Raw genomic sequence first — 12222 nt, 5'->3', positions numbered from 1 at the left:
GAACATAATATCGCTGCAGGAAGAATTTCCCCCCATCAACACTGTGTTGATCTGGGAATTAAGCAATTTTTCTTTCCTTCCACCTGTTAAAGGAAAGAAAATTGTATAATCTATGGCTTGCTTTATGCTTGTTATAGACAGGCATAGGTCTCCTCCCTGAAAATAACATCTGCTGACAAAGCACCTTTTTAGTATCTTGTTGTTCAGTCCATGGCAGCCACTTGGTATGGTGGTATCTTCCTTCTCAATGGGAAAATTGGTCCAGCCTCACAGTATTTCTCCACGAAGGCCTCATTCACATGGACGATGATGCCTGTATTGCCATTTTTAGGCTTTGGAATCCTAGTGCCTCCATCTTGGATGTGGGATCCAGCTGCGATTTTCTGATTTCTCACTGCTGTCTCTCCATGGCGCAGGTGCAAGATTGTGTGGTGCTTTCAGAAAAAGGTACCTGCTCCCAGAAAAAAAAATACCACCAATTTTGCAACAGGGGGGTTGTGGCAGGCACTTTTTTAAGTGGAGGTCTGCTTTATACAAATCCACTAAATTGTGCTGTGCCCAAAAAAAAAAACAAGTGAATAAATAGGCAGTTACTTTTTACGTAAATAGAAATAAAAATTGAAGTCCTTGCTCTTCTACCTCTTCACTCTGCAGACTCCTAGGATGGCTCAGAGTACTGATTGGTCAACACAGGGTTGTGCTGCGCTAACCAATCAGAAGCGCTCTGATCCTTCCTGAAAGCCGTATAGAATAGAAAGGGTGAAGAGCAGGATTTTAAATCCCTGGACTGCTCCACTAGCTACGTGGTCACTGACAGCGCATCGCCCAAGAGAGGCAAGTACAGCAAGGACCGGGAGGGGGGGCGTTTGGGGAAGGTTAAGGGTGTCAGTTGACCTAACACTTTTATGATATTGGATGTGAAGGTCCGCTTTAAGCAACCATCTTGCCAAGAGCAGATCTGCCCCTATCACCAGACCTTCTGATCCCCTCAGGATCTTCTCTATGATCCTGCCGATGGTGCATTGTTGTACATATGCAGTGAAATACCACTTTTGGAGCGATCATCCGACAATCTGAGCGTTGGTACACTGCTTTCAAGAGACGATCACAACAGTTCATGCAAAGTTATCTGAAGGTACAAGCTTGACAATTTTTCTCGTACAATAACCGAGCAACCATTTTTTCATTTAATCGGTATTCGTCCAGAAAAAAAAAAAGTAGCCAAGACTGCGCATGCTCAGAAATGAAAGACTACAATACATTACATCATCTTGGAAAGTTGTATTGGGTCTAGTGAAATATTCATTTTCGATATGAGACTAGCATGCAAAAAAAAAATAAAAAGTACGATCATTCGTCTGATATTCTCATTGTGTGTATGAGGTTTTTAGGCTCTGTTCACACCATGGCATTCCGGATTGCGGGCAGAGTCGCCGTGACTCCGAATTGCTGCAAATCACGGGACGCCCTTGCGATCCCCATTTAACTTTCAATGGCACCCCAATCACAGCTCGATTTTTGCAGCGTTAGTCGCAACAACAAATCACGGTAAAAGCACGCTAACAAAATCGCCGGATGCCTGTTTCCGGAAACTTCTTTTGGGCGAAAGGCATCCCACGTTTTCCAGCGATTCGGAATCACCACAATTCTGCCCGCAATCCAGAATGCCATGGTGTGACTGGAGCCTTAGAGTGGCTAGACGCAGCTCCATATTCAGACAGAAGCCTTTTCATCCGATTTTCTCATCGAGTGTACTTGGCATTACCCTGACTGTCTGTGGTGTGCTGTGTTTGCCAACCCTATCCGGATTTTCAGCCCTAGTTCACACCGGTGTGGCTTTAAAATTGCGCTACTTCAGCGCGATATCAAAGCCGCACATCAGTGCGATTTTGCACTGCCGATTTAATTGCCGCTTGTGACTTAATTTAACAGAAGCCTATGCAAGTCGCAAAGTAATCGGTAAAAAGTAGTGCAGGAACCTTTTTCATAATCGCTGCGATATAAACGAGTCCATTGCCGGCAATGGGGTGCGATTTGTCATGTGATTTGAAACTGAAATCGCATGATAAGTTGCACCATTGTGAACGGGGGGCTCACCAGTGAATGTCATGAATGGCAGTGACTGGTTGCTGTGACACAACGGAGACAGACTTTATTTTGGGCTCTTCTCTTTTTCCCACACTCATACCAGTTCCAGTGATTTGTAGCTGCAGAGCTTTTCTTTCTGTTTGCAGTGAGGTTTATGAGTGCAAAACTGTGTCTGATAGGAGATCTGGATTGATTACTAAACTGAAACTAATGAGAATATAATCTGGCATGTTCCCCAGTGTACTGCTAAATAGTACACTGGGGTCACATGACATCTGACAGTCCAATGAACACTGATCTTTTTGATATGTAAACTGCACACTGCCAATAGCTTTGCAGAGGGAGGTGAGCAGTTGCTGGTCAGTGGAAGAGCAGAGGGGAAGTAGCTGGATGCTTGCAGCTCGTAAGTAAAAAGCACGCATGTCGTTGATGAGGATTTTGAGATCTGGGCGCAGGGCAGTGTAATCACAATGGCTGTGGAAGGCTGCAGCAGCGTAAGTAATGGCAGCAGCCATTGTCCTGTCCTTGTTTTTGTGTGTCTTTTGTAAAGCAGAATGAGATACGGGGGACATGAAGGAGATAAAATGGAGCTGAGTAGTCGCCCCTTCTCTCTGTGTGCAGTAATTGTGATGAGGTTTATTAAATTCACAGGAGGTCACACAAGGACGGAAGTGGTAGAATGCTCCAGTCCTCGTTTATGTTAATAGACTTGTTTTGTGCTCTTGAAAACGCATATGCATATATTAATCTCTTTCTAAATGTCACCCGCTACTTTCTGTATTATTCTGCAAGAATACAGGACAGTCTAATTAAGTTTTATGATGCAGAGCTCATAAAACCACCAAATGTAACCAGTACATTTTTCATCTACATTTCTTGCACTGCAAATGTGTAAATGACCACTTCTAGGACCCAATCAAAGAGTAGATGTCAGTGCCCAACACCTCCGTATTACAAATCAGGTTCAGGAGCTACGGTGGAGAAATGCCAGTTATGTGGTCAGAAAATTTTTTTTTTTTTTTTTTTATTTTTTTATTTTTTTTTTGCGCCCCGAGGGGGAGTAATTCTAATGTCCAACAGTGATGGTGAACCTTGGCACCCCAGATGTTTTGGAACCACATTACCCATGGTGCTCAACTACACTGCAGAGTGCATGAGCATCATGGGAAATGTAGTTCCAAAACATCTGGGGTGCCAAGGTTCGCCATCACTGTTATAGGGTAACACTGGCCATACATGGGTCATTGTGACCAAATGATCCAAGACCCAACTGACCTTATTTCCCCATCCACATAAGCAAACCAGTGTCGTTCCATCTCAGCCTGCTTGGACAGATCCCACACAACTCACGTGAACAAGAAAGTCTGTATGGCTGCACTACGATAAAGTACCATCTTTATTGTAATATCAAAACCGCATAAAAAAACATCCAAATGACTATCAAAACAGCAACCAAATCTTGGTTTGCTGTTTTGATATTACAGTAAAGATGGTCTTTTATTGGAGAGCAGCCACCTGGACCTTTTCTTGTTCTCCCCCATCCACACCCTCGATGTGGATGCTGGAATCCTCCCTGATGTGTCAATGTATTCTGACTGCAGGAAGACTTCCCCCCGCCATCAGAATGCACAGATCAGTGCTGCAGTCTATAGCCTGCAGCACTTATCATGCAAAAAGAAATACAAACCGAATGGTTGAACTGATGTCGATCAGTAGTTCAACTTCTGTTCAACCTCAGTGGACACACATGGATCGAAATTTGGCTGGTCCCTGCTGAACTGGGTAAATTCCGATCCATGTATGGACATGCCATACTGCATACCCTGCTGGCTGCAATCCAAAGTTGAAATATTAGTTTTTGGGTGGACTGATTACTAATACAGGACAAGTCCTCTTCAATAAACATCCATGTGTTAGATATCCAGGATGGTAGCTCCCCAAAGCTAAAGATCATAGATATGTGAAGGATTATATTGCAATATGATTGGCATGTTCAGCTGGGTAAGCCAACCTTCTTAATAGTGGTAGACTTGCTGGTATATTTTATGAGGTCTAATTCACATCACAATCCCCACATTCAGTCTGTGTTTGCATTCATTTTAGTGCGTTGTAATGTGTTTGTGCGTTCCCCCCCCCCCCCCCCCCCCCACTGTTTGTGCATTCAGTCAAAGACAATGCTAGGTGATATATATATTTATTTGAAAGCTCTGGAATTGAACGTAGCAGTGTGAACTAGGATGATTGCAAAACTGGGATTTTACTGGGCAACATCACCATTGCTTCCAGGGAAATCTTGTACCTAAAGCCGGCCATAGACAGTTCGACTCTCAGCTAGTTCAGCAGGGACTGGCTGAAAACATGTATGGGCGGGCCGACTGTTAGGGTTGCCACCTGTCCTCACCCGGACAGTTCGGGTTTTGAATCATGTGTCCGAGTTTCAGTCCGCCTGAAACCTGGACACAATATTCAGACAGGAATGTGGCTCGGAGCAGGTCCTGACAGGAGGGTGAAGGGGGCACTATGCATGGCTGCATAGCTATTGTCTTTGGAGTGCCCAAAGGTGTCCCAGGTCTGTTTACATTCCTATGCCCCGTACACACGGTCGGATTTTACGATGGAAAATGTCCGATCGGAGCGTGTTGTCGGAAATTCCGACCGTGTGTGGGCTCCATCGGACATTTTCCATCGGATTTTCCGACACACAAAGTTGGAGAGCAGGAGATAAAATTTTCCGACAACAAAATCCGTTGTCGGAAATTCCGATCGCGTGTACACAAATCCGACGGACAAAGTGCCACGCATGCTCAGAATAAATAGAGATGAAAGCTATTGGCCACTGCCCCGTTTATAGTCCCGACGTACATGTTTTACGTCACCGCGTTTTAGAACGATCGGATTTTCCGACAACTTTGTGTGACCGTGTGTATGCAAGACAAGTTTGAGCCAACATCCGTCGGAAAAAATCCTAGGATTTTGTTGTTGGAATGTCCGAACAAAGTCCGACCGTGTGTACGCCCTACTAGAGTTTATGCTGAAAAAAAAAAAATACTGTGCGCTGCTAAAGTTTTCGGGTTTGGCTTAAAGAAAAAGTGGTAACCCTACTGAATGTACCCAAGTTGATCAATCAACTTGGGTACTACCAGTCTGTCGTATTTTACATGCAATTATTGCTAGCAGCTATTATAGCCACTAGCAGTAATCGCTGTGAACACAATGGCTCCACGGGAGGAATTCATATTCGAAACTCGTGCTTGCAGGAAAGAAAATCACTCATCTATGACCGGCTTAAACATCAAGCTCTTGCGGTTTTGTCATACTGCTCATGTGAAAGATGAAGTACATCATGCGAGATGAAGCACGATATGCACCTCCTCATTTCGAGGTTGTGGAGTACAAATACACTTTTGTTTGTTTGGGGGAGAGTCTTTTTTTTTTTTTTCTAGCAGATGCATATAATGTTGTATAACGCATGCACATGGTGAAACGCATGACATCAAGCGTTCCATCTTGCGCATGTGCAGTATCTTGGACTTTTTCAAGATGGTGGTGCAGGAACCGGGACCCAGCAGCACAGAGACGGAAAGATAGGTAAATATGAAGTTTCAGTCACAAGGATATAGGTAAGTGTGACTAATTTGTTTATTTACCCCTTTAGTTCATATTAATAGGTGGGGATAGGTTCTCGTTTAGTTTTTTTTTTTTTCTAAGTCATGATTACCTCTCTTTACTTTCAGAGCTGTAGACCGGCGGTCACCAACCAGTGTTCTGTGGTCCATGAGAAAATTTTGGTGCTCCCCAGGTGTTCTGCCAGAAATCAACATTGCGATGCATGTTTTCCACCCAATGTTGTTTCCAGTGGTGTTCTGACTCTTGTGAACCCAGAGGGAGGTGCCAGGAGTAGTGCAGATAGTGGGAGGTGAAGAAGGAGGGGGCTTCCAATGGCGACACTGGTCACTGATTGTGGGAGGGAGCACGGAGCTCAAGCACATGGCTGGATAAGACAGTGAAATCCACTGAGTCTGTGTAAGGCAGCAGTGTGATGCAGAATGCGGGGGAGGGAGCAGAGAGTCCGAGTATTATCTGTGTATAAGGCATGTAAAATTCATTTTAGTGGTCTGCGGGGCTCAATATTGTGAGTTTAGTGGTCTGTAAGGTCCAAAAGGTTGGTGACCACTGCTGTTGACAACATGCTGGACTGGGTATGATGATCTGCTCAGTGAACCAGTAGTACTTAACAGGAAAATGGCAAATAATATTGACTATGAATGAAGGAGTTGAAGACAAATCAAATCCTCCTGGCAGTCTTATGTGTGTTCTTCATAGAAAAAAAAAAAAAAAAAAAAAAAAAAAAAAAAAAAATATATAAATATATATATATATATATATATAATTTGACAGGGCTAAATATTTGTATTGTTTTTTAGGATTTGTATGACTTGTGTAAAGTTCCCGTCTGTCAGTCATGGGATTGAGAAAAGGGAAGTGACTCGGTATTAATCAGTTCTTAACATTTTGACTCATTCGGACGTGCATGGTTTGTATCCACAGGCAGTCTACAACACTGATTGAAGGGAAGAATAGATGAATCTTGCTAGAAATATTCATTTTGTGCTCTGATCAGATCTCAGACAAATGCAAAGTGTGATCAATAGAATGTTTGTGTGTTTTTGGATCTGACACATCTTGATTGCTGCCTTTTTTTTTTTTTTTTTTAACCTTTTGACTTTGGGCAAAGATCAAGTTATTGGGCAATACAAACAGGGGGGGTAGAGCAGAGTAGTGATAGAGAATCTGTCAAGTTTTATTTCCATTTGTGTTGCTCCTGGGAAGATTTCTCATCATTCGTCTTGTCCTCTCTCATCATTTCCTGTTTTGGACAGGACAAAGTAATGGAATGTCCGTCACAAACACACAAATATTTAAGGCAAGGTTCACACTACTGCAACTTTGGAGTGAGACTTTGCTGTAAATTTTCTGCGACTTTACACTCTCTGGCGCTCAAGTCGCAAGAAACGCACTAAACCCAACACACATGTTCCTGTAGAAATGGCTGTGTATCTAAGTAGGTGCTGTAGCGACCAAAAGCTGGAATCATGTCAATTCAAAGCAAAAATTGTGACCAGCACACCAAGGATCTCTAGAGTGAACCCAAAGTTTTAGTGTAAATATGAGATCTGAGGTCTTTTTGACCCCAGGTCTCACATTTAAGAGGTCCTGTCATGCTTTTTTTCTATTACAAGGGATGTTTACATTCCTTGTAATCGGAATAAAAGTCACACTATTTTTTTTTTTTTTTTAAGAACATTGTAAAAATTAGAAAATGAAAAGTAAAATAAATAAGAATTTTTTTTTTTTTTTTTTAACGCGCTCCGTCCTGCCAAGCTCGCATGCAGAAGCGAACGCATACGTGAGTAGCACAGGCATGTGTAAACTGTGTTCAAACCACGCATGTGAGATATCACCACAATCGTTGGAGCAACAGCAATAATCCTAGCCCTCCTCTGTAACTCAAAACATGCAACCTGTAGAATTTTTTTAAACATTGCCTATGGAGTTTGGGCTAACTTTATTTTTTTAATTTAAAAATGGTGTATTTTTTTCTAAAAAAAAATAAAATAAAAGTGCGCTTGTAAGACTGCTGCGCAAATCCGTTGTGACAAAGTATTGCAACGACCGCCATTTTATTCTCTAGGGTGTTAGGAAAAAAAAACAATATATAATGTTTGGGGGTTCTAAGTAATTTTCTAGCAAAAAAAAAAAAAAATATTTTAACCACTTGACCACTGGGCACTTAAACCCCCTTCCTAACCAGACCAATTTTCAGCTTTTGGTACTCTCACATTTAGAATGACAATTACTCAGTCATACAACACTGTACCCATATAAAATTTTTGTCCTTTTTTTTTTTTTTTTTTTTTTCACACAAATAGAGCTTTCTTTTGGTGGTATTTAATCACTGCTGGGTTTTTTATTTTTTGCGCTATAAAAGAAAAAAAAAAAAAAAAATAAATTTTAGTTTGTTTCTTTTGTAAAATTTAGCAAATTAGGAATTTTTCTTCATAAATTTTGGCCAAAATGTATACTGCTACATATCTTTGGTAAAAATAAGTACAAATTGGTGTATATTATTTGGTCTTTGTGAAAGTTGGAGTCCACAAGCTATGGTGCCAATATCTGAAAATTGATCACACCTGAAGTACTGACGGCCTATCTAATTTCTTGAGACCCTAACATGCCAGAAAAGTACAAATATCCCCAAATGACCCCTTTTTGGAAAGAAGACATTCCAAGGTATTTAGAAAGATGCATGGTGAGTTTTTTGAAGTTGTCATTTTTTCCCCACAATTCTTTGCAAAATCAAGATTTTTTTTTCTTTTTTACAAAATTGTCATATTAGCAGGTTATTTCTCACACACAGCATATGCATACCACAAGTTACACCCCAAAACACATTCTGCTATTACTCCCGAGTACGGTGATATCACATGTGTGAGACTTTTAAACAGCGTGGCCACATACAGAGGCCCAACATGCAGGGAGCACCTTCAGGTTTTCTGGAGCACCCAGGCCAATTCTGACATTTCTCTCCTACATGTAAAAATCATCATTTATTTGCTAGAAAATTACATAGAACCCCAAAACATTATATGTTTTTTTAGCAAAGACCCTAGAGAATACAATGGCGGTCGTTGCAACTTTTTATCTTGCATGGTATTTGCGCTGCAATTTTTCGAACACGTTTTTTTTGGGGGGAAAAAAAACAGTTTTGGGCTTTAAAAAAAAACAAAAAAAAAAACAGTAAAGTTAGCCCAATGTTTTTGCATAATGTGAAAGATGAAGTTATTCAAAATTGCACACGCTCGTGGAATGGTGCCAAGCTTCGCTACTTAAAAATCCCCATAAGCGACGCTATAACATTTTTTATTGGTTACAGAGAAGGTCTAGGGCCAAAATTATTGCTCTCACTCTAACGTTCACAGTGATACCTCACATGTGTGGTTTGAACACCATTTTCTTATGTGGGCGGGACTTGCGTATGCGTTCGCTTCTGCATGCGAACACACGGGGACAGGGGGCGCTTTAAAATTTTTTATTTTTATTTTTTTTCTTTATTGTTCATTTTAATTTTATTTTGGTTTGACACTTTTTTCCAAAAAATTAATTATCCCTTGTAACATCCCTTGTAATAGGAATATGGCATGAGAGGTCCTCTTTACAGTGAGATATATATGAGAATAAGATCCCACATCTCACCTCTAGGCTGGGAAGCCTTAAAAAAAAACAAAAAAAACAGAAAAAAAAAACCGATCCTGGCTTCGATAATAGCGGTGAGTTGTTAGAAGCACCAGAGGGCGGCTGGAGGGGGGCACATCCCCTCTCGCCTCCCGTAAGAGCGATCAAGCAGTGGAATAGCCGCTATGATCATTCTTATGGTGTAGAGAATCGCCGGCTGAAAAAAGCTGATATCTGAACGATGCCTGTAGCTTCAGGCATCATTCAGATATCCCCGCACAAAGTCAAGGATGTCATATGACGGCGGCTGGGAAGTTAAAATGCATTTTTTTTTTTTTTACATAAAGTGGTCCGTTTATACAATATTTGTAACACATAGCATGTACATACCAAAAATGACACCCCAAAATAGATTCTCCTACTCCTCCTGAGTACGGCGATACCACATGTGTGAGACTTCCACAGCCTGGCCACATACAGAGGCCGAGTATGGCTGAGCATTGCTAAGTATGGCAGGGTATTGCAGGGTATCGCTGAGTATGGCTGGGTATCACCGAGTATTGCGGGTTATGGCAGGGTATTGCAGAGTATGGAGGGATGGCTGAGCATGGATGGCTGGATGTGACTGCAATTGTCACAGAGCAGCGCTGTGGGCACTACAGTTCCAGCCCACAGCGCTTCTGCCATCCGATCTCTCCCCTCTCCTCTCACACTGTACCGATCGGTACACAGAGGGAAGAGAGTCATGACGCCGGTTTGTTTACAAGTGATTGCTCTGTCATTGGACGGAGCGATCACATGGCAAACGGCTGCGATTAGCGGCCGTTTACCGTGATTCGCGATGAACCGGCGGTCACGGATGTTCCCGGGCGCGCGAGAGCGGGATTCTGGGAGGACGTCGCTGTACGCCCTCCCAGAGTTATGCAACCGCCCTGTAGCCGTCATTCGGCTATGCATCGGTTGTTAAGTGGTTAACTTGTAAACACTAAATCTCAAGAAGAGGCTCGGTCCTTAAGTGGTTAAAGTAGAACTATAGGCAAAACTTTTTCTTTCATTTTTGGATAGAAAGGAGGGTAATAACCACCGTGAGTTTTAATTTTTTCGCCACTGCGTCCCACTGCGGTGATTTCCCTTCACTTCCTGTCCCATAGCCAAACAGGAAGTTAGAGGAAATCCCTGCATAATAAGGAAATTCCTTGGGGGTCACCAGAACTAGTCTCTCCATTGGAAGATTTCCCCTCTATTACTTTTCTGGGGACAGCCCAAAATTTTTGATTTTCTTTTACTTTCACTTTCAATGATAACTGTGAACAGGACAAATAGAGGGGACGAATCTCCTTAACGCGGACACAGACAGCAATAAAAACTGACAAGCTTTCTAATCCCTCTGCACTATATCTAAAACTAAAGAAAAAAAGTTTTGCCTTTAGTTCTACTTTAAGGTTGCCCACCCCCAGGGGCAGCCCGTCCATTAAGGGCACATGGGCGTCACCCCCTCTATCCACGCCACCTCCCTATATGGTTAATGGATTTCGTGCATCGATATGCCAGTAAAAAGATAGCCCTTGCTGACGAAGTCCCATAGGATGTAATGTGCACGGGTGGGGGGGGGGGGGGCGGCTATCTTGCGGACATCACCCGCTGCCATCTCTGGTTTATCGTTGTTTTATCTTTTTACTGGCATAACGATTGTTATATGCAGCGCTATTTAGTGCCACTGCTTCACGAGATTTGTTACTTGTGGATGATCTTATTAAATGACTAAACAAAGAGCATTCAGAACGTGTCTATTTTTTCTCATACTCATCTTGGATGATCTGGTTCCACTGCTCTGTTGGCGAATCATCTCCATCCCATTGTGAATGCAAGCGTGTTTGACCTTCCGTTAGTTCAGGGGTCCATCTTATCTGGTAAGAGCATTTACTATCTGGTGGCGGGCCTGTCACTCAGAATTATCAGTGGATTGGAATTAATCTTTTCACGAGGTTTCCTCATCTTCCATCCTGGGACTTGTAGTTCTTCTACACCTGTGTATGGACTTGTTTCATATTGCGCTGCACTAATTTTATTCTTTATATTCATTGGAGGTGATGTGATTAGCCTGTAGTGTACAGCTTGTATTTTTCTATAGTTATTACTGTATTTGTCGGCGTATAACACGCACCCCAAGTTTAGGACAGAAGTTTAAGGGAAAAAAAAGCTTACATTTTAAATGCCCATCAATGCAGCCTTATTAGTGTCCATCTGCAGCCTTGCTCATCATTACAGAATGATCAGTGTCCATCGCAGCCTTGCCCAAAATTGTAGATAAATCCAGCTGCTGTGAACAACATAAAACCTTCCTTTTGCCTGCCGAGGAGGGAACAAGCGCCGCCGAGATAGACAGAGCCGGACAGGACATGTACTCGGCTCCTCTCGGGTCGTCTCGCAGTCACGCCCCTTGTCCCGGCTCCTAAGATGGACACAACACGGTCCAATGGCGGGACTTAAATACTAGGAGGCAGGACTAGGCGTGACTGTGAGCGGAGCCGAGCCTAGCCGAGTAAACAGTACACTCGGCTCTGTCTATTTCGGCGGCGCTTGTTCCCTCCTTCCCCTCCGAGGCAGCGTTTCGGCGTTTCCCCTGATTTTAATGGGGAAAAAGTATGTGTTATACACCGATTTTAAATACGGTAATTGTCTGCGCTGATTGCCCTAGATAGATAGAATATATATACATATATATTCTAATTCTTTTTTTTTTATTTATTTCATATATATATATATATATATATATATATATATATATATATATATAATATAATATATATTTTTTTTTTTTTTCCCCCATGAAAGTGGAGTTACTCTTAAAACTCAAAGAATGTGAGATACTTTAGGTGTTTTATGGTAAAGGCTCTCTTA

The 12222-nt window shown here is 42.2% G+C and overlaps 1 protein-coding gene across 7 annotated transcripts in view; it reads left to right on the top strand.

Annotated features, from left to right (window-relative positions):
* The window catches only part of OSBPL9 (oxysterol binding protein like 9), a 256194-nt gene that overhangs the window by 99211 nt on the left and 144761 nt on the right, over positions 1 to 12222 (top strand). Inside the window, exon 1 of one of the 7 annotated variants that reach the window (XM_073593548.1) lies at positions 2429 to 2582. The exons of the other annotated variants lie outside the window; for them this stretch is intronic. Within the exon in view, the coding sequence (XP_073449649.1) occupies positions 2559 to 2582 (24 nt within the window). The 5' untranslated portion in view covers positions 2429 to 2558. Of the gene's footprint in view, positions 1 to 2428; positions 2583 to 12222 lie in introns of those variants that run through there. 7 annotated transcript variants of the gene reach the window in all.

The sequence above is a fragment of the Aquarana catesbeiana genome, linkage group LG07 (genome assembly GCF_042186555.1).
Source record: "Aquarana catesbeiana isolate 2022-GZ linkage group LG07, ASM4218655v1, whole genome shotgun sequence".
Classification (NCBI taxonomy): Eukaryota; Metazoa; Chordata; class Amphibia; order Anura; family Ranidae; genus Aquarana; species Aquarana catesbeiana.
Note: the sequence above shows the minus strand (reverse complement) of the source record. Positions and strands in the feature narration are given on the sequence as shown.